Here is a 27,606-nt window from a genome sequence, read left to right on the forward strand (position 1 = left end):
CAGGGGAGGGGCAGACAGAGTGGGAAAGTCCCAAGCAGGCTCCACACTGTCAGTGCACAGCCTGATGTGGGGCTCAAACTCACAAACCGTGAGATTGTGACCTGAGCTGAAATCGAAAGGCATATGCTTAACCAACTGAGCCACCCAGGCACCCCTACTGAATTGGATTTTTTAAAATGGAATGGGGGCCTGGGTAGCTCAGTCATTTAAGCATCTGATTTTGGCTCAGGTTATAATCTCATGGTTGGTGAGTTTGAGCCCTACATCAGGCTGTCTGCTGTCAGTGCCAGGCCCGCTTCGGATCCTTTGTCCCCTTCTTTCTCTACCCCTTCCCTGCTCACATTCTCTCAAAAATACACATTTAAAGAAAAAAAAAAAAAGGAATGTCTTGGGCACCTGGGTGGCTCAGTCAGTTAAGTGTCTGACTCTTGATTTCGGCTTAGGTCAGGATCTCACTGTTCATGGGTTTAAGCCCCATGTTAGGCTTCATGCTGACAGCATAGAACCTGCTTAGGATTCTCTCTCTCCTCTCTCTGCCTCTCCCTCCACTCACATGCGCATGCTCTCTCTCTCTCTCTCTCTCTCTCTCTCTCTCAAATAAATAAATAAGCTTAAAATTTTTTTATATAAAAATTGAATGTTGCCTAATGTACTAAGAAACTGGTTCTGCTGTTTTAATTTCACAACCATAAAAGGAACCTTTTAGCTGTCAACCCCTAGCTTCCCATATCCCTCAAGCCCAGGTAACCAGTAAATGTCCTTTTTGTTTCAATAGATTCACCTATTCTGGATGTTCCATATAAATGGAATTCATATAATATGGGAAAATGGGTTTTTATATGGATATAAGAAAACCAGAATAAGAATTTTTCTTATTTATTCCCATATAAGCAATTTATAAGTAATATTCCTTTATAAGCAAATACTCTCCTTCCAAGGCTAGAAACAGCCTAGGAGTATAATTGGGGTCTGGGAGTTTTGTAGCTAATCTCAGTCTGACCTGTTTTCTTTTCACAGAAGGTGATGAGGTGGGTACTGGAATAACTGATGACAATGAAGATGAAAACTCAGCCAATCAGATTGCAGGCAAAATACCCAACTTTTGTGTCCTGCTCCATGGCAGCCTAAAAGTGGAAGGAATGGTGGCAATAGTTCAATTAGGGTAAGAAACTTTGTTTACCTTTGGTTGAATGAAAGGGAGAATCAATTTACAAAGCGAAGGATTTCCTAGACTCTTCTGAAGGAAATAGAAATATTCTTGTCATCTTTTTCCTCTCCCTGCCATACCCTTCCCACCTACCATCACCTTCTAAACTGCTCTTTAAATCATCCCCTAAAGTCAGTATAGAGTGAGACTTTTTTTATTTATATTGCTTTTATATCCTTTCTCTATTTTCCTCTTTTCTATTTTTATCCAGGAAATCTGGACTTAGTTATAACAGTGCTACTGCTTGCTGTGAGATCTTATGCAATATTCACAGCCTCCTTAGCTATAAAATGAGGAGGTAGAACTATATGAAAACAAGATGCCAAGAACATTGGTTGAACATCGTATATGTGCCAGGCACTCCTGTAGTCACTTTACATGTATTAATTCATTAAATCCCTCACAACAACAGTTGTATATAGTGTTATCCCTATTGTATAGATGAGGAAACTGAGGCTTAGGGAGGTCAGGGAACTTGCTCAGGGTCACACAGCTTGTAAACCAAAGAGCCAGGGTTCTTAACTCATGCATTCTGACTCCAGAGCCCATGCTCATAACCACTGTGCTATAACCCTTCCCTATGAGGAAAACCTTTCTAGCTTTCACGTGTGCTGCAGTCTTGAAATTTGCAAAGCCATCTGCTTCCCTCTCTATAATACTTATTGTTAGGAAAGAAGAGGTGACTGATCATCTTCTGGCCATCACCTGGGGTTGACTGGTATAGAAGATGAAGAGATTAGGAGTACTCAAATGAAGCTCTATTTCTACTTGAGTTAAAATTACCTAGTCCAAAAAGAAGAATACAATTCTTATTAGGTATTAGTTTGCTGAGTTACTTGTACTGGCTCTGAATATGAGAATCCCTTGGGGCCCCTTGAGAGGCAGGAACGGAGTTGGGTGATGGCTTTGTGCCCTTTGTTAGAAGTACTCCCTGTGTTGGTGTTGCTGTGAATGACTCAAGGAGGCAGCTGAAACATAGGTTGCAGCCCTTACTCCTTCCGACCTCTGTGGCTATTTGCTGCCCTTGTGATTTTTTTTTTTTTAATGTTTATTTTTAAGAAAGAGAGACAGAGTGCTAGAGGGGGAGGGCAGGGAGAGAAGGAGACAAAGAATCTGAAGCAGACTCCAGGCTCCCAGCTGTTAACTTTACAGTCCCAGGCTTGACATTCTTCTGGTCTTCCATCTTCTCTCCATCTAGTCCTGAATGGCATGGAATGCTCTACTCCCAAGCTGACAGCAAGAAGAAATCAAACCTCATGATGTCTCTCTTTGAGCCTGGCCCAGAACCTCTCCCATGGCTAGGGAAAATGGCACAGTTGGGTCCTATTTCAGGTATAACCCAGATCAGATTTTACTTACCTTGACTTTGTTTTCTGTCTACTATTCTGAATGGCTCTGACTGTGTAGTCAGAGAGCTGTGTGATCTCCCTTAGGGGTGTGCTGTGGTCTCTGATGCTGGATATGTGCATGGAGAACCCCAACAGAATTTGATGTTTGAACTTTTAACTTTATGTCAAGGAAAACCAACATTTAGGTTGCTTTAAGTAAATGTAAATACTTTCACTGCTTAGGGTGAAAAGATACTGTCTATAAACTTTTTTTTTCTCCAGTGCACTATTTTCAAACCAGGTAACCTCAGTCATTCCTAGAGAATTTAATTCCCTTCCTTCTGGAAAGTGTTTTCCCTCACCTTTCCTAACATTACATTCTCCTGGTATTTTCTTGTCTTTTTGTCGTTTTCTCTTGCCTCATGATTTTCAGAATGCTGTTTGCCTTCTTCTCTTAGCTTATTATTCTCTCTTGGTTATCTCGTCAACCATTACAGCTTCAGCTTCCCCTAGATCCATCACTCTGGTCCTACTCGATCTCTCCCTGGAACTTGCATATTGTATTTCCATTTCCTAGTTGGACCTGTCCACCTAGATATTCTGCCTTAGTACTAAGCTCAGCATGTTTGTTACAGAAACCAGTGTCTCTCACCCTTTCCCTCACTAAACGGTTACTTCTTCTGATTTCCTTGCCCCTACTGATGGAAGCCTAAATACTTCTAGGTACCCAGGCTCCAACTGTAGAGTCATCCTTGACTTATTTGGGCCCATTTAAATTTCAGGTACATCTACCAAGCAACCTTTCAGGGGATAAAAGAGTTAGCAGGAGTTAGTTGCTCAAAGTCTAGTGGAAAGTGGAATAATAAACATAGACTGGTACAAGATCAGAGTTGGCTTTAATGATCATCTCTGCCAGAGAACTCAGGAGAATCTTCACAGAGGAAGGACACCTTAGCTGGAGTTTGAAGAAAAAGATGTACTGAGCTGATGAAGGCAAAGGGGGCATCCTGGACAAATGGAACACCTATAGAAAAACAAATCTGGAACACAAAGGATGAGGGTAGTGGTGGGAGGGCCAGATGTTAGGTTAGAGCTTGGCAATGGCTGGAATAGGGCAGGCTTCATTTGAAGTGTGAAGAGCTAAAACTATTCTGCAGGTACTGGGAAGCCACTGAAGGAGGTGCATGTGAGAACAGTGGAGATACCAGTTGGTAGACTTTGTGTTCTGGGCAGTGGAGCCTCTGGAGTTGTGCAGTTTGGCTGAAATTAAGTGAGAGCTAATAAATTTACATTTAGAAAGATAATACTGTGGAGTGTGGATTTGGAAAGGTAAGGGCATCCTGCAGTTAGAAGTCTACTGTGACAGTCCTGGAGATGTAAAGATGAGAGCCCAGAACAGGGCAGTGGCTGGGAATAGATAGGGTGGGGATCCATGCAAAAGATATTCAGGAGGTAGAATCAACATTCTTAGGATATGGGAATAAAGGAAATGGAAGTGTCAAGAATGATCCCAGGTTTCTGAACTAGACTGCAGGGTGAAAGGTGATACTGTTGATTGAAAGAGAGAAAAGGATGCCTGGGTGGCTCAGTTGGTTGAATATACGACTCTTAATTTCAGCTCAGGTCATAGTCTCATGGTTTGTGGGCTCAAGCCTCGTGTTGGACTCTGTGTTGACAGCACGGAGCCTGCTTGGGATCCTCTCTCTCCCTCCCTGCCACCTCAAAATAAATAAAACTTAAAAAAAAAATGAACAGAACAGAGGAGGAAGAGTAGGTTTGGGAAGACATCTTTTGTGCATTTCGAGTTTATGCCTATGAGATTTAAGTGGAGGTGCCTAAAGACAACTCCTGGAAGAGTTCTAGAGAGGGGGCAGAGTTGGATATATAATTTTTAGTTATAAGCATATCACTGATAGTTAAAATGGTGAAAATGAGCATAAGCTTAAGTAGTGGTTCACACATTTCATTTTTCGTATACATAAAAAAAAAAAAAAAAACTTGTTTAAAAATTGTTTCCTGGGCCCCACTTAAAGATGGGGTAGGACTAATTCAGTAGGTCTGAATTCTGGCCTAAGAATTTACAATTTTAATATAACCCAAGTGATAACAGTCCAGGTGATCCATAACCACACTTTAAGAAGCCCTACCCTCAGGAAGGTGTGTAGTTAAGGCAAAAAAGGAGCCAAGGACCAAACCCCTAGGAAGGACTAACTGGTGGGGACAGTGGAAAGGGCGCTGGCTAGTAAAGGAAAATGAGAAGGAATAGGCAGAAGGAAAAGTAGAAAAAAGTGATGTCACAGAAACCAAAACAATAGAGAGTCAAGAAGAAAGTACATTGTCTCATACACATGTAAGATACATGACCTACATATTCTGTCTTATATGTATGTGCATGCATATATGCACATATATGCCTAGAAAAGAGTTTGACTAAATATACACCCTAGATGCTAGACCAAGAGTCAGCAAGCTTTTTCAGTGAAGGGCAAGATAATAAATATTTTAGACTTTGCAGGTCATGTGCTCTCTGTTATAACTCCTATTAACTCTGCCATTATAGCACAGTACATACATGAATGGGAATGACGTATTCCAATAAAATTTTCTTCATGGACACCAAAATTTAAACTTCATACAATTTTCGCATGTCATGAAATATTATTTTGATTTCCCCCAACTGTTTAAAAATATAAAAACCGTTTGTAACTCAAAAAGAAGGCCACGGTTGGCCAGCTCTTGATCTAGGATGCAGGGGCTGGTGTTTTAAAGCTTACACAGGGAAAGAGAATATGACTTTGCTTCCAAATAAGATAAAACTGAAAACTCTGAGTAAAGCTAGGAATGTGGAACGTCTACTCCCTTAGTGAGAGGATGACAAGAAAAATTCTACCCATTGTTTCTACCTGCTTTTCCAGATATTATAAAAATTAAAGTCTCCTGGGGTGCCTGGATGGCTCAGTCGAGTAGCTGACTCTTGGTTTTGGCTCAGGTTCATGGGTTTGAGCCCTGCATTGGGCTCTGCACTGGGCTCTGTGCTGACAGCGCAGAGCCTGCTTGGGATTTTCTCCCTCTCTCTCTCTCTCTGCTCTTCCTCCTCCAAATAAATAAATAAATAAACAAAAGTCTCATGAGTCCTGCACCATGCAGATTGACACTCCCAATTCTGAAGTGGGGATCCCCAAAACCAAGCAATGCACTAACCCATTTCTGAAGCAGTGAAACCCACGGTGCAACCTCCGGAGTTAATATAATGTCAACACAGGGCATAAGGACTTGTGCAGAAAAACCATCCTCGCTGAAGATGAGTTCCTGATTTGAAGAAAAGCCTTTAGATTATATGAGCATTATATCTCCTTTGAATGGAGGCCAACAGGAAGATTAGGACTGCCACCTTGAGAACTTAATCTGAAAGAGGCCACAGAATGTTGTAAATGACTAAAGAGTTTTAGGAAGGAATGGAAATGAAGAGGAAAGAATCATTTGACGTCGACAGGACATTTTTTGTGGCTTTGTAAGAGTAGCTTCAGTTGTGGTTAGACAGGAGACAAGTTGAGGAATGAGTGAGAGATGAGGAAACGAAGATGACAAGTTTGCCACAAGAGGAAAGAAGTAAGGCAGTAATTGGAGAGCACTAGGCGCAGGAAGCCATGTGTATGTGTTAGGGTGAAGAGATTGCTCACCTCCTGGTCTCTGGCATTCCTGAATTTATTCTACCTTTTTGTTTGCACTGCTCTTGCCTTGGTCTGGTTTTCTTTTACCTTTCATTTAGATCAGAGGTCGGCTAACCAATGCCTGCTGGCCACACTAGCCCACTGCTTGTTTTGTAAATAAAGTTCTACTCTAAAGGTTTATTACATGGTCACATGCATTAATTGATGTGTTATCGAGGACTGCTTTCCTGCTTCAGTGGCAGAGTTGAGTAGTTACAACAGAGACCATATAACCCACAGACTCTAAAATATTTACTGCCTGCCTTTTTGCAGGAAAAGTTTGTCAACCCCTGACCTAGACTTGTGACATTCTCACGCAGATACTTGTTGATGATCTAAGATGTAGCATTTAAGTTCCTTTCTAATCTAGTTTCCAATCTAGTAGTGCTTGGTTTGTTACACATGTTCTTTATTCAAATTGAACTGCTTTTTACTTTGCCCCATATTCATTTTTTTCTCCCTCAGGGTTTGTTCTCTTCAAATGAAGATAATAAAAGCTAACATTTTGTTGAATTTAACTTTGTACCAGGCACTCTGCTAGACAATGAAGTGTGTAATCTCCTTTAATTCTCGTGACAGTCTTATGAGGTTAGAATTGCCATTATGACAGCAAGTAATAATTGATAATAAAACTTACCTTAGTGGGTTGTTGAGAGAATTTATTGAGAGAATGTGCATAAAGTGACTGACACACAATAGATATATAAATGGTAGATCCTGCTGTTTTTATTGTTTTCTTTTCCTTTTTTAAAAGTATAATGTACACTGTTAGTTTCAGGTGTACAATATAATGATTCAACAATTACATTACTCAGTGCTCATCATGATAAGTGTACTCTTAGTTCCCTTTATCTATTTCACCCATCCTCCCACCCATCTCCTATCTGGCAACCACCAGTTCTCCATATTTAAGAGTCTGGGCTTTTTTGTTTTGCCTTTTTCTTTGTTCATTTGTTTCTGAAATTCCACACATGAGTGAAATCATATGGTGTTTGTCTTTCTCTGACTTATTTCACTTAGCATTATACCCTCTAGGTTCATCCATGTTGTTGCAGATGGCAAGATCTTTCTTTTTTATGGCTGAATAATAGTCCCTTGTGTGTGTGTATATATATCACATCTTCTTTATCCATTCATCTATCAAAGGACATGAGTTGCTTCCATATCTTGGCTATTGTAAATAATGCTGCAAAAAACACAGGGATACATATATCTTTTCAAATTAGTGTTTTCATTCTCTTTGGCTGAATACCGTAGTGGAACTGATGGATCATATGATAATTCTGTTTTTAGTTTTTTTAGGAACATGCATACTGTTTTCCACAGTGGCTGCACTGATTTGTATTCCCACTAGCATTGCCCAAGGTTTTCTTTTTCTCCACATCCTAGCCAGCACTTGTTATTTTGTGTGTGTGTGTTAATTTTTTTTTTTTATTGTAGACATTCTGACAGGTACAAGATGGTATAGCATTGTGGTTTTTATTTGCGTTTCCCTGATGATTAGTGATATTGAGCATCTTTTCATGTGCCTGTTGGGCAGTTGTATGTCTTTTTGGAAAATTGTCTGTTCAAGTCCTCTGCCCATTTTTTAATTGGATTATTTGTTTTTCTGGTATTGCATTGTGTAAGTTTTTTATATATTTTTAATATTAACCTCTTATCAGATATATCATTTGCAAATACCTTCTCTCATTCAGTAGGTTGCCTTTTTGTTTTGTTGATGGTTTCCTTTTCCATGCAAAAAGCTTTTTATTTTGGTGTACTCCCAATAGCTTAGTTTTGTTTTTGTTTACCTTGCCTGAGGAGACATACCTAGAAAAATATTTCTATGGCCTATGTCAAAGAAGTTGTTTTTATTTATTTATTTATTTATTTATTTATTTATTTATAGTCACAGCAAGGCATGCAGAACAATACCATTGTTTATACCTTTCCCTCCTACTTCTCATTCTGTTCCTAGAAACAACCACTAACAACGTATAATTTGGGGATGGGTTTTTTTTTTTTTTTTTTGATATTTACATTTCTAATTAATATACATATATAATTATTTCTTAACTTTTTTTTCATTTTAAATGTCATATTTTTGACTTTTTAAGGTTCACTACTTAGCTCTCTTATCAACACCATCCCAACCCACCCCTCCAAGAAGCACATTTTCCCTTTCTGTATCCTTCCAGTGCGGTTATAGTGTTCTTGGTTGTCCTTGTTAGACAATGTGTTAATTACAACTAAGCCATGTGGTGTATACCAAGTTACATTTTGTTTTGCAATTCCTTGTTCTCTGCCCCACTTTTTTTTTTCTAGCAGGCAAAATAAATGTGCAGGTGACCCTTGAATAATATGGGGGTTATAACTTTTAACTCCTCCAAAACTTAACTATTAAGAGCCTACTAATGACTAGAAGCATTACCGATAACAAACAGTTAACACATATTTTGTATGTGTACTATATAATGTATTCTAGAGAAAAGAAAATGTTACTAAGAAAACCCTCAGGAAGAGAAAATACACTTACAGTACTTGTATTTATGGAAGAAATTCTGTGTGTAAGTAGACCTGTGCATTTCAAACCCTTGTTGTTCAGAGGTCAGCTGTATCCTAACATGAAAAGGAAGGCAATAATCAGAGAGACACTCCGATCTCTGAGGTTGCTCAGAGACTTCAAGAAATAACTGGGCAAGCAGGCTCTGGGGCAGCCAGTGGCAGATGAGGGCAGTCCTCCCTCAGGGCTCTCGTGGCCTTCCTCTCTACTTAGTTTTTCTTTGCTCCTTTTTTTGTGTACTTACTGCTAATTCCTACTTTCCTACCTTCCAGGTACATTCTTCCAGTATGTAATTTTGTCAGTTTTCTTTTTTCTTCCCCTTAGTATCATTTCCCTTCCTCTTGTTTCATAAAGTGAATTGGTTGTTCTCGAGGCCTGTTGGAGAGCTGTCAGCCTTCCCATCTCTCCTCTGGCTCTCCTGTTTCATGACTCCTCCTGAGAAAAGGATACATGGGAAGTAGATGTTTGAAACCTTGCCTATTTGGCAATGTTCATATTTCATCCCTTACACTCAGTTGATGGTTTTGTTGGAGTTATGGGCTTGGAATCACTTTCCCTTAGAGTTTTGAAGCATAGCTCTATTTTTCCTTTCTGGCTTCCAGTGTTGCTGTTAAGAGTCTAGTGCCATGCTGTCAGGGCTTTGATGCTCTGTTTTCTCTGCACTCCTGGAGGTGCTTCTTTGTGTCCCTTGTGTTCTGGATTTTCAGAATGATGTCCTTAGTTGTTGGTCTTCTCATTCATAGTGCTGGGCATTCAGTGGGCCCTTCCATCTAGCAATTCATGTTCTTCAGTTCTGGAAACATGAATTATGTCTTTGATTTTCCCCTCTCCGTATTCTCTCTTCTCCCTTTCTAGAACATCTGTTTATGATTTTTGTGTATAATTTCCTTCCACCCATTTTTCCATTTTTTTCTAATTCCTGTAAGTTATCTTCAGTTTTACCTTGCAGCTGTCTTTTTTTTTTTTTTTTTTGGTTAATTGTGCTATCATATTTCTTATTTCTAAGAGTCTCCTGTTCTTTATTCATAAATGCAGTATTTTCTGTCTCCCAAGCCAGTTATCACATAAAGTCCCCAAACAATTAGAGGCAGTACAAGATAGACTTTGATCAGGTGTTGAAATGTTTGGTACTGATACTGGGTGCTATAGTAGAAAAGGGTCTAGAGAAAGTACCGTGTGCCAGGAAAACTTGGGACAGATCATGGAGAAGGTGGGATAGGATCAGGACCTAGAGTGTAAGTTTATGCGAGGAACAGTGGCGTTCAGTGATAGAAAACCTGTTGCTTTTGCAGCCAGGCCCAGCTGGGTCACTGTGAAACCCGTGAAGGTCCAACCTGTCTAACCCTCAGTTTCCTCATCTTTAATGGGACTGATAATATCTACCCTGTAGGGTTGCTCTAAGGAGAGAAGGTCTATATGTAAAATGTTTGACACATAGTTGGAATTTAATAAATATTCTTTATTCTGTAAGTTTCTTGAATCCAGAAAAATATCTTCTCCAGTCACACTAGCAGGTGCTTGCTACATGGTGGGTCGACCATATAGCTCATGAGTGAATAAGTGAGTAAGGGAATAAATGAATGAGGAAAGGGGAACACCCCAGGCAGAGGAAATAACAGAAATAGTGGCAGAGAAGTTGGAAATAAACATGTTACATGGAAAAAGACTGCTGGGGCCTTGGCCTGGCTAAAAAGTGTGTGTGTGTGTGTGTGTGTGTGTGTGTGTGTGTGTGTGTGTATGCATACATACATACATACATACAAGTATTTACGGAAATAGGTCTGAAAAGCTGGACCAGTACTTCTGGAGGGGCTCGGAGGAGAGGGGACTGACAGGAGTTGTGGGGCCAGTATAAAACATTAAATTAATGACAAGATTGGGGTTAGAGAGCTTCTCACTCAGAGAAACTAGGCTAATTCCAGTTTCCAGCATGAACATTTGGGCAAGGGAGTTAAACTCCCTGAACTTGGAGAAATGATCCCTGCTCTGTCTACCCCAGAAGGTGGTAATAATCAGGATAAAATGAGCCAGTAGATGTAAGTATGCTTTGTAAGTTTGTGGCAAAGTTTCATTGGCTCAGGAAGCAAATAGAAAAACAGAAATCCTTGTTTATTCACATGACTGAAAAACAACCTGGCTTTTAATCTTTGGAAACAAGAACTAATAAACTATGATGACCTGGGATATGTTTCACCAAAAAATATTTTTTATGCTCTTTCTTTAATTTGGCTATATGTAATTTTCCTTTGGAATTTTCTCAGTGCCTAGACTGATGTCCAACCCACGAGCCATTAGATACTTGAGGATATTTAAATTTAATGAAGATAGTAAAATGTAAAATTCAGTTCCTCACTCTAGCCACAAGTCAAGTGTCCAATGGCCGTGTGGTCTAGTGACTGCCATTTGATCATTGTAGTAAATTCTGTTGGAGAGTGCTGGGCTTGACTATATAGAATTGTATTATGTATTTTTATATATTTTTTAAATACGTACTTCAGTATTGTTGCATGTATTTGTATTATTCTCTCTGAACTCAATTTATAAAGCAGATAAGTGAAGCTTGTCTCTTTGAAAACTTAAGCTGTTTTGTTTTGGTTTTTTACCTACATGGGCCTCAGTTGATTGTTTATAGACTTCTACATCAGTGGCTTTCTATTACAAACAGATTCCCTAACCCGAGGGAAGTTAATAGATTTTCTTAATTAGGGAAGTAACAGGATGTAGAAGATTGAATGATTCAAAGAGCTTTTAGCCTAATTGGAAATGTAATTGATTATGTTTTGCCAGATATCATTTTAACAATGTCTTTTTCTTTTAAGATGCTAAAGAAAACCCTTATGGTGAAGATGACAATAAAAGCCCATTCCCCCTGCAGCCCAAAAACAAACGCAGTTATGCCCAGAATGTGACTGTCTGGATCAAACCCAGTGGCCTACAGGTAATACTACCATTCAAGTTGCTTTCCACTGGGCACAGGAGGAGGGATTCTGGCAAGCAGGCAGATCTTTGATTTGATTTTCCTTTCCTTTGATACTTAGTAATCCATTTACTTCTAATGTGTGTCATTATTTCCAAAAAAGAATTGAGGTGGCCTACAGTAAAACACGTATGCAGCAAAATCACTTCTTAGAAAATTTAGAGCAGTAAAAAACCTAGAGGAAGAGGAGAGACAATTGTGCCAGGAACCCAAGGCAAATGATAATTATATTTGAGCAATTTGGCTCTGCGCTTCCTGCTACCAAGGTCAAAAAAGCAGCATGTAGGATTATATGGTTTTTCTGGTCTGATAAAAGGAAGCATGTCGGTTCTAGAGAGATACATTTTCCTGGCATTGAATTTCAGTGTAAAATTTTTGACATAGTGAGGCATTGACATAATGGGTTTTTATCTTTAACAACAGTTTTGAGAAAGATATAAAAATCTCTATGGGGTTATTTCTTCTGTCCCCACAGTAGAACCCAAGCAATGGCATTACACTTTAATTCTACAAACACACTTTCATGGGAAGCTAAGATGATACTGTCACAAGGTATGTTGCTTTCAGGCAAGGTACTCAGTGATGCTTCTCCTTCCCCTGACATATAGTCCTTTCTGCCTGTTTTTAAAAATCATTTTTGAGCCTTTTTTCTCATTTGAGCACCATCTTCTTTTTCTTTGTTCCTCCAATGAATTCAACCGAAGCCAAATGAGAAGAGGCGGTTAGGCCACCTGACAAGGGAAATAGCTTTGGCTGATGGCACAGTTTCTTTTAGCCCCCTCTCCGTGGAGACTGGACACGTCCTGTCGTGGCTAAGAGGGTAGGGGTTTTGTTGGAAAATCAGGTTCTCTCTTTCCTGCCATCCTTGATCCCAGCACTCCCCTGTCACAAGGATTGCTGATTTTTTTCTTAAATTACTTTTTATATTTTGTTTTGGTCTGGTTGTATATATTTTTTAAGTTTATTTATTTTGAGCGAGAGAGAGAGAGAGAGAGAGAGAGAGCAGGCAGAGGAGGGGCGAGAGAAAGTGGGAGAGAGAGAATCCCAAGCAGGCTACACGCTGTCAGTGTAGAGCCCGATGTGGGGCTCAAACTCATGAAACTGTGAGATCATGACCTGAGCCAAAACCACTTAACCTAACTGAGCCACCCAGGCACCCTTGGATGAATTTTTTAATTGTGAAATACACATAACATAAAAGTTATCATTTAAGCCATTTTAAAGTAAACCATTCAGTGGCATTTAGTACAACCATAATGTTATATAACCATCATCACTGTGCAGCTCTAGAACATTTTCATCACCCCAAAAGGAAACCCTGTACCCATTAAGCAAGTCACTCTACATTCCTGACTTCCCCCAGCCCGTGACAACTACTAATCTGCTTTTTGTCTCTATGGATTTGCCTAGTCTAGATATTTCATATAAATAGCCTCATATAATGTGTGGGTTTTTGTGTTTGGCTTCCTTCACTTAGCTTAATGTTTTCAGTGTTCATATATCTTGTAGCATGTATCAGTACTTCATTTCTTTTGATGATGGCTACATTTATCCATTCATTCAGTTGACAAACACTTGAATTGTTTGCGCCTTTTGACTATTGTGAATAATGCTCCTGTGAATATTTGTCAGAATTTTTTTTCTTTTGTTGCTGTGCTGTTGTCATAACTAAGAAATCATTACCAATCTAAGGTCATGAGGGTTTACCCCTGTGTTTTCTTCCAAGAATTTTGTAGTTTTTCCTCTTACATTTAGGTCTCTGAAGCATTTTGAGTTAATTTTTTTGTATATGGTGTGAAGCAAGGGTCCAGCTTCATTCTTTTACATGTGGATATCCAGTTGTCCTGGCACCATTTGTTGAAGAGAGTATTATTCTTTTCCCCCCAGGTCTTGGTGCCCTGGCCAAAAAGCGGCTGGCCATAGATATATGAGTTTACTGGGTTTGTTTTTGTGAGACAAGTTCATTTCTGTCACCAAGGGGATTTATTATCAAACATTTTGAAGGAGGGAGGTGCTTTACTAATGTTGAACAGAACAGTGACATTAACTCACAAGAGATTCTCTGTTCCCATATTCATTTCTCTAAACATTTAGGGATATCCTTTTGTATTCTTACCCCTGTTACCACAGAATCCTTATGTTGAAATCTTTTTACCCTTGATAGACAGACGTACAGAAGATTTTAAGAAATGCAAGGAAACTACCCGAAAAAACACAGACATTCTATAAGGTAAGACTGTCAGAATTATAGTGGAAAAGGGTGGGCCCTGGGATGTGTGCCAAAAATAAATGGTTCACAGTAGTTATGAATGTGGGGTGGCCGAGTGAACATGGACAGGAATTAGAAATGTTTAGCTTATGCCTCAGTTTTTTCCTTGATAAAGTCAATAGAAATGATAGGTCCACTGCTGACCCAAAATCTAAGAAGTGGATGTCTTTAAATGGCCTGGTTCTGTGCAGAAGGGCTCCTCTGTATTGGTGCTGCTGTGAATGGCTGAGGGAAGGAGTTGAAAGAACCTGTGGGTCAAAGCCCTTAACCCCTGTCACCACTCTCCTGTGAGTATCCAGCCAAACCCCAGGCAGCCAGGATGACTTCCTGGGATGGTGATCTCCCAAAGCATTCTTACTGTACCAGAGAAGCTGCTCTCAGGAATGACTATTAACATTGCACTTTTATGAGTTGCAAAAGGACGGCCCTCTGGAATCCTGTCTAGCTGAATCCAGAACAGTTGGTGGAGGGGATAAAGTTACAAGGAGGGGAGTTGAGGGCGTAATTTAAGTACACTCCTTGTTTCTCCCCTGTCCATCTGGTGTTTGGCCAGAATTAAATTAAGTGGCAGTGTGAGGTATGCCGTGTTGTCACTTGTAGCCTAGCTACTAATATATTATGGTGCGCATAATGTACCCCAGGCTAGCATCTCTTCCCGGAGAATATACGTGCTACTCTGTCTGGGTGTTATCTCATTACCTTCATGTCACTGGTGTCTTCAAACCTAATTGTGGCAAAGAAGAGCAACCTTAATCAGAGTTCAAACAGCTGCTCGGTCCACCATGCCCTCCCTCCCCATGAAGCTGAGCTCACACAGGCCCTTGATGACCACTATTTGGCTATAGTCCCTTTCTCCCCTACACACGATTGTCGGCCCTCTATCCAGATGGCACGCTTTACTTTCGCCTTCTTCTGAACTTTTCACCCGTTCACAGATGATAGTAGAGAGGTGGTCAGAAAGCCCACTTCTTTTCTGGTTTTATATAATCCCACATACCAGATGTGGAAGGGCCTCTTTTTGTTGGGCAAGAGTCAGCCCCTCCTGTGGGCAAGGACGAGGTCATCCTTCTTGTTTTATAAATGAGACCACTGAGACCTGGAGAGGCTACACAGCTTGCCTAGATTGCACTGCTAAGTGGTTTTAGAGGCACTTTGTATTTCTCTTGCTTCCATCCACTGCCCGGCCCTTCTTGTTATGGCAGTCTCTCAAGTCAGACTTCTTGAATCCTCCAGAGCCTCCTCCAAGCGTGTTGTTGTTTGGCCTGAGGCCCATGCAGAGAGGAGGCACCAGAGGGTTCAGAGCCCTCTGAGGTTTGAGGCATGCCTTTTCCATACCTGAGTAACAGGGGAAAGGTAATCCTCCTGAGAGTTACAAGTGAATGGTGTGTGACAAGGGTCTCTTCATGTTTGGTGTAAGCGCTCAGTCTGCCAGCTTTCTGATTGCCTGTAGAGGACCTGGTCGTGTCATCACATTCTCTTGTTATTGGCATCTCTGTATGAGCATTTGTTCTCCTATAAAAATGCTCACTTAAGTTCGGAGATCAAGGAAAACTTATTCTAAGCTGAGCATTTAGAAAGTACGTGATAAGGAAAATGCATTTCAGGAACATTGGTTTTTTTGTTTTTGTTTTCTTTTTAATCTTGTTTCAGGAGCTAAACCGTTTACGAAAGGCCGCCCTGGCATTTGGTTTCCTGGACCTGCTCAAAGGGGTGGCTGACATGCTGGAAAGGGAGTGCACACTGCTGCCCGACACAGCGCACCCAGACGCTGCATTCCAGTTGACCCATGCTGCCCAGCAACTCAAGCTCGCCAGTACCGGCACCTCCGAGTATGCTGGGTATGAGCACAACATCACACCTTTGCACACAGACTTCTCCGGAAGCAGCACCGAAAGAATGTAAAGCTGACTTTGGGAGCCTTCCTTCTTTTGTCATTCCAGGTGAAAATGATTTAGGGTAAAAACTTTTTAGTTTGTTCACTTCTGCAGGAGCCACCCGAAGAACTCCGAGGCTGTCTCAGAAGCACCACTTGCTGGTTTCAGTGACTCTGCTAGAGTCTGAGGGAGGTTCCGAAGAGTGGTTGCCAGTTTGGGCTTTGACTTTAGCTTTTGGGGGCTGAGTCTTTAAGCCCAAAAAAACGCTGTTGCTCCCACAATGGGCACATCTCAGAAACTTCTAAAGGACTATTGAGCACAGAGCTCTCTCCCACTTCCTCAGGAAATCTAACCAGCAAGGGCTCTCCAGCTTCCTGAAAGGCACCTTTTTCCTCTTCTCTCTCAACCATAAGGACACTTTCAGGCTCCTGTCCTTAGAATGAGTAGCCCAGACTGTCTGGGGCTTGCTAAATACAAGCCCAACACCTAATTAAGCTTCAGAACTTTCCTTAGAACTTGGGCAAAAACTTGGTGGTAACCCTTTGGTGCTTTTGGTATGTCTTGAGATACAGACTTTTAAACAGCAACCATAAATGTATAAAATGATTCCTGTTTCTTCAAGTTGTTTTTTTTTTTTTTTTTAATGAAAATAAAATACTTGATTTTCTATGAAATGGATTCACTGGGAAGCTAATGGGTCTTTGCCTTTTGGTCTGTCCTATCACCTGTGTATAATTTCGGCTTCCTAAGCGGCACAGGTTCATAAGTACCCAGAGTTCCTTGGGTTCCACATGGACTTCCTTGTTTCTGACATTGGTTAGGTCTCTGCCTAAGCCAGGTTCCACCCGTGGATTCTGACGGATCACTGTGGTCAGTTACAGTACCTTTTCATTAGCTAGCTTCATGATATTAGGCAAGTCACATAACTTCACCAAGCTTTGTTTATGTCATCGATACTTTTCAAATTGTTCTGTGGACTTCCTAAGGTATTACTCCCTCCCTCGGGCTTTAACCCGAGCAACCATTTTAACATGCTATATAATGTTTTCCCTGAACAAAGGACTTATCATTAACAACTTGAAAACCTATCAGACTAAATGATCTTTAAACACAAGTTACTAGGATTTTGATTGTAAATGTTTAATAGAAATACACAATCTTTTGCTTTCTCAGACAGCAATAAAGGAGTTTTAACAATCACTAAGAATACAGGATTCTGCCACAAAGATGCAGCATATACTGCAAAGCTGATCTGTCCAAATAAACATAGAAAGTCAATTGAAAGAACAACGGAAGTTAACACAAACAAGTGTTGACAGAAGTTACAGACATGCAAAATACCCCTCAGTGCAGTGAACTTATAAAAATAAAAATCAGCCAGCCTATGCTAATCAGATGTTTTTAGGTCAAACCAAGTTTCCATATTGGACTCAGAGAAACAGCATAACTCACTGAGTCCCCCTTTCCCAAGAACAGTAGGAATGGCAGAACAGAAAGAGCTATCATGCTCTTAAATTCTTTAATACAAGCATTACTTCTAACATATTTTACTTGGTTAACTTGGAATGTATTAGAGGAAACAATGTTTTTGACAATGACCAAACTTTACAACGTCTGGATTTTCCTCAGTTCCTCTGTTGGTGGGTTTCCTGCCAGGAAGCTTTGTTAAGCTTCTCCAGCCAAAGTTCTCTGTTTTTACCGTCTGACGGCAGACAGGTGAAACCAGAGAAAGCAGGTGTTTTTGAGGTCAGTTCTACCAGTCACTCTGACAGGTACACGAGTAAATGGACTCAGCCAGTGCGGAGGATGATAGCAAGGTTTTTTATGTATGTGCACAGCCTGAGGCCATTTTGTAGGTCTGTTTTGTCTGCTCCCAGGTTGCCACAGGCTGCACTGCCAGCCGCTGTCTTACTGCCAGTTTCACCCTCTGACACCCTGTAGCCATTTGGGTTTGGAACTCTTATAATCTCATTGTTTTCTAACTAATGTTTCATCTTTCTCTAGTGTTGAAAATAGTTCTGATTTAGCCAGGAATGAAGTAAGTGATCATGGTGTTCCAAGGTTCTGACCGGTTTCTCCCAAATCATTCCATGCCTCTCCCGTGCACACACAGGTAAGCACGTAGCAGGTGGTGTTAGAGGCCAAAAGATTCAGAGGTAATAGGTGTTCTCTAGCTCCACTCAGACTCAGAAATGTTTTATCAATGACTGAGTTGAACTTGGTTTTCCAAAAATCAATGCCACCCCACTTAACAAGCAACTCCTTGGATACAGAATGGATCCAAGGTCCTGCCTGAGTCACTTTCACAGCCCCCTGTAGAGGCAACAGTGGTTTTTTTCTTGCAAGCAACAGCTGAAAAGAACAATTCCCAGCTATAAGAATGGCCAGTACCTGGTAGGGTTAGGGCACTGAAGAAATATCTCTGGCCCGTGTGAGAGTGACAGGACAAGGAGTGTGTGGGGGTAGGGCTGAGTCTTTTGCGGTCATTAATGGAACACACAAGAACAAACCTGTCCTCAGATACCAGGAACCCATGTCATGCAAGTACTACACTAAGATAGTTCGGTAAATTCAGGAATGTTATGGGGGAAAAGGGAAGATAGCTTCACTGAGAATTTAATCATTTAACTTTAAAAAAACTTTTACATCAGTACAAGAAGGTAAAACTGTAAGAATTATAGATTAGGCTCAAACTGGCAAGGAATCCTCTCAATCTTTGTTTTCAGTGGACCTTTTTCTTTTTTTGTCCATAGCGCCGCCTGCGCTGTTTATAAAGGTGACGAAAATTTATGTACAACCCTGAAAAAGAAAAGAAGCCAGTGAGAAAAGGGAATCTTGGTCTGTATTTATAACCAGAAGCTCTTGGGGCAAGGACAGTCTCTAGATGTCTGCCTGTCCTATCCACCAGCACTGTGCTCACTGTAGGTGCTCAGAAATTACAGCTTTGAACCAAGTTATTATCAATGCACTGGAGACCCTTCATTTTTTCCCCAGAGGGTTTATAATTTAACTTCCCTCCCATATTCTAATATGAAAATTTTCACACATGCTGCAAGATTAAAATACTGTACAGTGAACACCACCTAGATTTAAACTTTAAGTTTTTATTATATTCGTCTGAGCACATGCCCACTCCCACCTCATCTTTGATGTATTTCACTGTAAGTAGCAGACATCAGTATACTTCACCCTGAAACATTCCATTAATTAGAGTTCAGTTTTCTTTTTTTCTTCCTTTTAAGGTAAGATTTACACAAAATTAAATATACAAACCTTAAGTATAAAAACAACCCTATTTTTAGTTCAATTTTTAATATAATAATGTGTATTAAGCACTAGTCTAAAAGGTATGAAATGCTTTTCTAGGAAGTAAATTCGAAAACGCAGGATTTCAGAGTCAGAAAAAACTTTCCAATCCTACTTGACTACTAACTAGTTCTATGGCTTAGCCTCACCTCAGTTTCCTTGTTGTACAAGGTTAAAAACACCTATTTCACAGGATTACTAAGCATGTGTATTTGGAAAAGCACCTTGATCTATATGCAAATGTAACTGTAGTACTGCTTCTAAATTATGCAAATTTGAGATTTCATTCTGACAAATAAGAACCACATTATTCATTGCAAGCAAACTAAATAGGAGTATAAAACCTCGTAAATTAGAGTGTATAACAATATAACCTGAAGAAAAGCCACTAAAGTTAATGCACATTAAAATACTTCTACTCTTCTAACTTTTCTAGTAAAGTATTTTAAGGGTCTTTCCAATACTTCGTCCTCTTTTAACACTTTCAGTATCATGCCTCATGGAGCCTAGTTGCAGTAAACCAGATTTATTTATCCAGTAATAGGGATAAAGAATTTTTTTAATGAGTGCATCTTCCAAATTGAAGCTTACTCCCTTCAAGGGCCAAACATTTTAATATTTCTGGTTAGAAATCTTTCTAAAATAAATGATACCTTCTCTGAAATAGGAAAGGAGAAATTGCATAAAATTTAACCTTTGGCAAATGATCTACACCCACACTGTGCTTCTGCCACGTGCTGATACCTGGAGGCCCTCCTAAAGGGTATGTGATCAGTACTAACTGATCAAGACCACTGAGCTTTTGGGGTTCTCGGGTTTACTTTTTGTGGTCTTCCTCTCACTGGGGTAGCCACCACGATGGTCCCCAGTGATCCTACCTTCTGAGATCTCATACCCTTGTGTATCCCCTCCTGTCCTCTACTAGGTTGGTCTGTGTAGCCAACAGAATATGGCAGAAGTGATGGTATGTCACTTCTGAGACAAATGAGTCAAATCAACATGGTGTATACCTTACTTAACTTTACGCAATGTTATATGTCAAATATATTTCAATAAAAAATAGATAAAATTTAAAAACAAAAAAGATTGTGGCTTCTGCCTCTCAGACCACTTGTTCTGGGGGAAAGCCATGTCACGAGCAGCCACATGGAGATGTACTGTGGCAAGAAACTGAAGCCTCCTGTCTACAGCTACATGTGTGAGCTTGGAGCAGATCCTCCAGCCCCAGTCAAGTCTGCAGAAACTGCAGTCCCCACTGGGCTGACAGACTGACTGAACCCTCAGGAGGGACCCTGAGCCACCCAGCTAGACTGCTTTCTGACCCTCAGAAACATTGTGAGATAACAAACATTTGCTGTCTTAAGCAACTAAGTTTTGGGGTAATTTGTTACACAGCAATAGATAACTAACATAGTATCCGCTCTCATATCCTGTTGCTAGAAGAGCAGACAGCCATACTTATTTAGGGCCACCTTAAGATTTTTGAGAACTAAAACAGAAATATATAGATTAAAATGCATTAGAACTTTATCTAAAGTAAACAGTCCTTACAGTTAGGAAGACTTTTAAATTTCTCATATTTTCAATAACTAGGTTTGCTTCTTTTAATTCTTAGTTTTTATGAATTAAGGCAAGAATTTATGATTTTATATAAAAGTAAATTAATATATAAGCAGGTTTTACATAAGGAACAGGGTGGAGGCTAAGGGAGCTTTCCTATTGTTAAGTAGAAGGCTTTATGACATCTCTTGGCTGCTCAGAAGCCTTTACTGCCTTCTTCCTTCCTTGCTGCCAGTGGTATTACCACCTCTGTGAACTCTAGATAAGGAATGTGTCAGTGAAATTATTAAAATGAGCTTCTTAAAAGAGTTTCTTACATTGTTTTAAACATGAAATATAGTGAACTCCCAATGACCAAGAAGATAACCACTGGAGATTTGGAAGATACACGTAGCATATTCTGGTGGGTCCGTTTTATACAAGTAATGTTTTTCTAACTCTACACTACTCTTCTAGAAACAAAATCCCTAATAAGGACTTGGAAAACTTTGACTCATTTAATTCTACTCTCTAAGAAGTGACTGGAAAAAGTCTATTACAGAGCCAATACTTACCTAAAAATAATATTATGAGATAAATCTGAAGAAAAAAGGAAAATCTAACTTTGATTTTCACTGGATATGGCAATGTGAAACTGAATCTTCCTGTTTCATTGAATACTGGAATGGACTGGATCACTGAGACAGCTGAGAGCAGAAATAACTTGTCAGAAACAAATGAAATACAGTCCCATCTAGCCTCCTTAATACAGAGGGCTCGTGCCTCTTCCATTCCCCACCCCCCTAGTTTTCATGTGATAATCCTCCACGCTGACAAAAGGAAGATGAATGAAGAAGAGTCATTTTGATAGCACTGAGATTCAGTCTTCTCTAAAATGGAGAGAAAAAGCCCTACTTGACCCACCCACTAGGTGTGTGTTGGATAAAATGAAGTTGTTGCTAATAACCTGCTTTGGAAAATTTTAAATACCGTATAAATAGGAAGCATACAATACATGAACACCCAGCTTCCAAACTTTACAAAAACGAGCTACTTCCCTGAAACAGTCTGGGTACCATGAGTACTATGGAAGGAAGCCACGAGAAAGAAATTCTTAAAAAGTCTAACACCCATATATCAGACTAAGGCTGGCACAGGAAGAAAGAAAGTTTAGCTATCTTTTAGCTTAGCTATCTTTAGAACTAAGCTTATAAAACCTAGTGTTCTTGAAAGTACCTTCTGCCAAACATCCCAGAGGATACAAGGGTATCCACACAGTGTAACGAAGCCATGTGAGCACCTTCCAATCCATGTCAATGCAGGAAAGCATGTAGAAGGGGTACCTATTGAAAATAAGGAATTCAGATGTGAAAAGCCACTTCAGGTCCTGAATGCAACTCTAGAACATCATTCAAGAAGAATCATTTCACAATTAGCCACACATGGCTTCTTCAGAACAGAATTCTAATCCTGGGCTGTCTACCCACAAACTCCCATCACACCCCTCCTCCAATTTTCAGTGGATGTGAACTCTGATGGCAGACTAAGTTTAGGTCCTAAGACAACCTTTGGAATAGTTCAGTATATGGAGTGAATGCTCAGAAGCTCTCTGGCTTCATTCCTAGTTCTAAGTTCCAAGAGGTAAAGACAAACACCGTGACAATTTATCCCTGGATCAACGAATGTCATCATAATTTCAGTATACAAAAGACCCCTAATCTAGAATCAGACACTCTATTTTATTTTATTTTATTTTTTATTTTTTTTTCAACGTTTATTTATTTTGGGGACAGAGAGAGAGACAGAGCATGAACGGGGGAGGGACAGAGAGAGAGGGAGACACAGAATCGGAAACAGGCTCCAGGCTCTGAGCCATCAGCCCAGAGCCCGACGCGGGGCTCGAACTCGAGGACCGTGAGATCGTGACCTGGCTGAAGTCGGACGCTTAACCGACTGCGCCACCCAGGCGCCCCACAGACACTCTATTTTAAACACAAGGGGCACCTGGGTGGCTCAGCCAGTTAAGCAGCCAACTTCAACTTGGGTCATGATCTCATGGTTCGTGAGTTTGAGCCCCGAATCAGACTCTGTGCTGGCAGCTCAGAGTCTGGAGCCTGCTTCAGGTTCCGTGTCTCCCTCTCTCTCTGCCGCTCCCCAGCTTGCACTCTGTCTCTCTCAAAAAATAAGCATTAAAAAAAATTTTTTTTGATAAGAGATAAAAGAATTTTTAACAGAGTTAATATTAAGTACCTATAATCTCTTTCACGTTTGTATTAGCAGATTTAAGAGGGTATACGGGATACTATGGGACCACACCACTGTTAAGATAAATCTAGGATTGCTAACTACTTCTCCCTCTCAACTATTAAGTTTGCAAAATACTAGAGCTCAGGAGTCAATGTGCAAAATCCTTTCTCCACCTGACTGAAAAAGAAATGGAATATGTATGGTCTGGTAGATAAGAACACCTCTACTATTAATGGATATATTTTTTAAAGATATTTTTTTCTATGACAATTGAGAATGGAAGAATCATATAAGGCTGATTCAAATTTCAGTAATCTTGTAGTAAAAGATTTCTATCATTCCTTCTAGAAGGCTGGTATTCACTGTTTCCATCCAGCCTGACTACTCCTTCAACCCCGTGTTTCTTCAGCTTTTTCAAAAATATTTCCATGTGGATGAGTCCTCTCTTTCCAACAAGACAGCAAGAAGGGTAACACAGGTCTTTCATTTCTCCAGATCTCTCCTCCCTCTGTTCTCCAGTGCCTACACTGGTATTATGATTGCTTAAAAAAAAGACACTGTGTGTCTCCTTTGCAGAGCTCACAGATTCAGCTAGAACTCTCCACATATGTAGAACCTTAATTTCAAACCAAATGAGACTCGGAATAAAACAACTCCCTCCAGAAGAGAGCTGTTCCAGAGAAAGGAGAAGCATTCAAACAACCATGCTGGCATTTCACCCACCTGAAGATTTCAACTGCGCTCCATGTATAAAACACAAAGAAAACCACAGCTTTGTTTTGCATTTCTTCCATGGTGCCAAAGATGATAAACAAAATGAAATTTCTTCCAAGAAGCTATTAAAAGAACCCAGAAGAGAGAAAAAAAGTTTAAAAATATATTCTACAAAAACTATGTAAAAGTGTCATCCAAAACCGAGCCCCACTAAATTCAGGGGCTCTTTTCCTCCAGGAAAAGACTGAGCTCAGCTAGTTTAATTCTCTGTTCCAGCTTTGGAACAAGTTAAGTATCCAAATCAGTCTTTCTGAATAGACTGTGTGCATGTGTGTAAATACATATCATTACGAATAGTTCAAACACGGTTTAAAGACTACTGCCAAATGGACATCCGTGTCTGCGTAACCCAAGAACAAGAAATCACCATTGTGGGGGCGCCTGGGTGGCTCAGTCGGTTAGGCGGCCGACTTCACTTCAGGTCATGATCTTGCGGTCTGTGGGTTCAAGCCCCATGTCGGGCTCTGTGCTGGCAGCTCGGAGCTTGGAGCCTGCTTCCGATTCTGTGTCTCCCTCTCTCTCTGCCCCTCCCCTGCTTGCTCTCTGTCTCTTCTCAAATAATAAACATTAAAGAAAAAAAATTTTTTAGAACATCACCAGTGTGGCAGCCCCTCATAAGTAACTACTATCTTGTCTCTCTAGAGGTTTACTAGTTATGTACATATTTCTAAACAGTACACTGTTTCACTTTGCCTGTTTTTAAACTTTAAGAAACAGAATGTATTATTCTGTGACTTCTTACTCCATGTTTTGTTTCCGAGATTCGTCCGTGGTAGTGCGCATGGCACTGTCCGACTCCAGGAGGTTTTACTCACACTGCATTCTCTGTGACTGGCACTCCCTGGGGCCATGCGTTATGACAATAACTCAATCTGTCCCTTCCATCTTGCCCTAGAAATGCTATCCTCATTCTTATCGCAGTAGTCCTTGATGTACAAAAAATATTATTCCATATTAGTGGGTCACTTTGTATCCTCTTTTATTTTTTAGACTGAACAAAACAGCCTCTCTCTGAGAACAGAAAACCTAGAAATAATAAGTCCACTGCATTAACACACTTTACCATGCAATGGATACTATCAGAATGCCGGAGCAGGTGTACCATAAAAGAATAGAACTATAAAAACAGTACTCCAGGGATGCCTGGGTGGCTCTGTTGGTTAAGTGGTCAAGTTTGCTCAGGTCATGATCTCGAGGTTTGTGAGTTCGAGCCCTGTGTCGGGCTCTGTGCTGACAACTCAGAGCCTGGAGCCTGCTTTGATTCTGTGTCTCTCTCTCTCCCTGCCTCTCCCTCTCTCTTGCTCTGTCTCTCTCAAAAATGGATAAAAAATTTAAAAAAATTAAAAAAAAACAAAAACAAACAACAGTACTCTGGAAGAGACTAACCAACCATCACCTGGTTCCCCCTGACTCCAGGTCAAATACTATATTTGATAGTATACAATCACGTAGGTAGGTAATAGGGCAAGGAAATTAAAAGACTCCTATTCCTGATAGCAATCTTCCAAATGTTAGGAAATAACACAGATGTATGGTGAGGGGGAGAATCCCCACACAAACCAAAAATGTTACCTTCATATATGGAAGAAAGTCCAAAGTGAAAAGATCTCCTAGGATCACACTGCCTTCACCTACCAAAGATGGGAGGAGACTAAGCATGTCTCTACCTGAGAAGACTGTGGGTGAGGTCTTTCTGCTCCTGCTTGAAAGTCAAGTTTTGCTAGTTTTAAAGCCCTTTTTATCACTTTGTAATTTCATGAAGATATTATAAACAAGCAAACAAAAAAAAAACACAGATCTGAAATAGCAAAAGTCTACTTTGGAAATTATCCCTGTGGCTTACAGTTTTCCTCTTTTTTCAGATAAAAACAATGCTATTCCTGTGTAAAGAGATTTTTACTAACTGAGACTTCTCAGCAAATTGTGGTGTACCTACTAAATTCTGAAATCTTTCATTCCCCACCCTAGAAGTCAATTACTCAATACCTGGATAAGACAAGGTATCACTGGTGACTTAATGACTCCAATTGCTGCATTGATAGTTTCCACAACTGACAGCATCTGGCAGAAATACATCATGTCGGCCAAGGTGTGGAACGTATCATAGAAGGACTCTGTGGGACAAATATACATTAAGGGTAAATCAAATGGCAAATTCCAACAGAATTATTTCTCAAACTAGATACCTCCTTACATGAAAGGAATTTAAGGAAAAGTCAAATAAACAGCCCCTCAGATTCGAGCTTAGTATCCAAACAAAGCTGGCGGGGAACAGGCCTGTGGAGTCATAAATAGTAAACTCTACTGGTTAGCAGAGAGTTAAAACACATAAACCCTGTATGTCCTTCTCATTTTAAGAGGCAAGAAAAAAAGTATACCTATACTTCATTCAGTTATTATAAGCTGAAAAGTCTATGTATCAGGAACAGTGGGCTAAGTCTCTTCAGATCCATTATCTCATTGAATTTAAAGCTAAAATTATGTCACATATATTGAATGCAATCTAGCCACTTAAAAACCTCAAGTGTACAATCATAAACAAACGCAGATGTGTAAAAATACTAAATAAAATTAACTTTCAAAAACCTTATTTATGTCTATTTCGTCCCTATAATTCTTATTCTAAGAATCTATCCTAACTAAATCTAAATCTAAAATGAAAAAACCAAAAGCTTTTTAGGAATAAGGCTGCTCTCTGAAACATTTCTAAGTGCATTAAAGTGCAAAGAGTCTAAATGCCTAAGCGTATGGAAAGTTTGAGTAAACTACAGTTTATCTACTTCATGGAATAGTATGTAATATTTAAAGTGACAGTCATTGCCTATATGACATCAGCCAATGTGGTATCAGTTCTGAGTGGACCATAATATAAAATCCTTTACTTTTCACATTGATCCTCACTTGACCTCCTGCCTCCCCACGTTCCTCTTTGCGTGCTACTCAACCAGGGTACTGCTGACAATTTGGGCAGGACAATTCTTTGGCCTTAGGAGTTTATTAGGATTTTTGGCTCCCTATCTTTTAAAAAACAAATTTTATGTTTGTTTGTTTGTTTAGAGACAGGGTGCGAGCAGGGGAGGGGCAGAAAGGGAGAGAGACACAGAATCCGAAGCAGGCTCCTGGCTCTGAGCTGTCAGCACAGAGCCCGACGCAAACGCACAAGCTGTGAGATCATGACCTGAGCCGAACTCAGAAGCTAAACTGACCAAGCCCCTCAGGCGCCCCATGGCTTCCTGCCTATTAAATACAAGTAGCGCCTCCAAGGATCTGGCACAGGTAGGCCAGGTGCCAAACAAAGATGACCCTTGTAGGATCCTCGAAAGAATATGGTTTAAATATTACTTAAATAAAAGAGGCCCTTCCAAAAACTTAAACCATCTACTATTTTTGCAAAAATGATCCACTTTACAATCCTACGAAGTCAAATGTGAAATGAAGAATGGTATATACGGTGTTATTACGTAATTTTTCCAGAAAAATTCCACTAGTAATTTAGTTCAAAATTTGACTAATTCTTTTCTTTGAAGAATTAATGCAAAATTACAATGTGAATTTTGCTATATATAAGATAAAAATTTTATTCTTTTTTTTTTAATTTTTTTTTCAACGTTTATTTATTTTTGGGACAGAGAGAGACAGAGCATGAACGGGGGAGGGGCAGAGAGAGAGGGAGACACAGAACCGGAAACAGGCTCCAGGCTCCGAGCCATCAGCCCAGAGCCTGACGCGGGGCTCGAACTCACGGACCGCGAGATCGTGACCTGGCTGAAGTCGGACGCTCAACCGACTGCGCCACCCAGGCGCCCCTTATTCTAATTTTAAATCTCCCT

At 40.1% G+C, this 27,606-nt stretch overlaps 2 protein-coding genes across 3 annotated transcripts in view; one reads left to right on the plus strand and one right to left on the minus strand.

Moving 5' to 3' along the window:
* INTS14 (integrator complex subunit 14) overlaps positions 1-18,711 on the plus strand; it is a 33,080-nt gene extending 14,369 nt beyond the window's left edge. For both annotated transcript variants that reach the window (XM_043555135.1, XM_043555134.1), the window contains exons 8-12: positions 1,018-1,162; positions 2,406-2,539; positions 11,610-11,728; positions 13,932-13,997; positions 15,687-18,711. In XM_043555135.1, the coding sequence (XP_043411070.1) occupies positions 1,018-1,162; positions 2,406-2,539; positions 11,610-11,728; positions 13,932-13,997; positions 15,687-15,938 (716 nt within the window). In that variant the 3' untranslated portion in view covers positions 15,939-18,711. The remainder of the gene's footprint in view (positions 1-1,017; positions 1,163-2,405; positions 2,540-11,609; positions 11,729-13,931; positions 13,998-15,686) is intronic.
* Positions 17,030-27,606, minus strand: part of HACD3 (3-hydroxyacyl-CoA dehydratase 3) — a 38,781-nt gene continuing 28,204 nt past the window's right edge. The window contains exons 7-11 of the mRNA XM_043555136.1: positions 25,763-25,890; positions 23,726-23,838; positions 21,992-22,098; positions 21,331-21,462; positions 17,030-18,709 (exon numbers count right to left, since the gene is read on the minus strand). Of these exons, the coding sequence (XP_043411071.1) occupies positions 18,633-18,709; positions 21,331-21,462; positions 21,992-22,098; positions 23,726-23,838; positions 25,763-25,890 (557 nt within the window). The 3' untranslated portion in view covers positions 17,030-18,632. The remainder of the gene's footprint in view (positions 18,710-21,330; positions 21,463-21,991; positions 22,099-23,725; positions 23,839-25,762; positions 25,891-27,606) is intronic.

The sequence above is a fragment of the Prionailurus bengalensis genome, chromosome B3, assembly GCF_016509475.1.
Source record: "Prionailurus bengalensis isolate Pbe53 chromosome B3, Fcat_Pben_1.1_paternal_pri, whole genome shotgun sequence".
NCBI classification, from domain to species: Eukaryota; Metazoa; Chordata; class Mammalia; order Carnivora; family Felidae; genus Prionailurus; species Prionailurus bengalensis.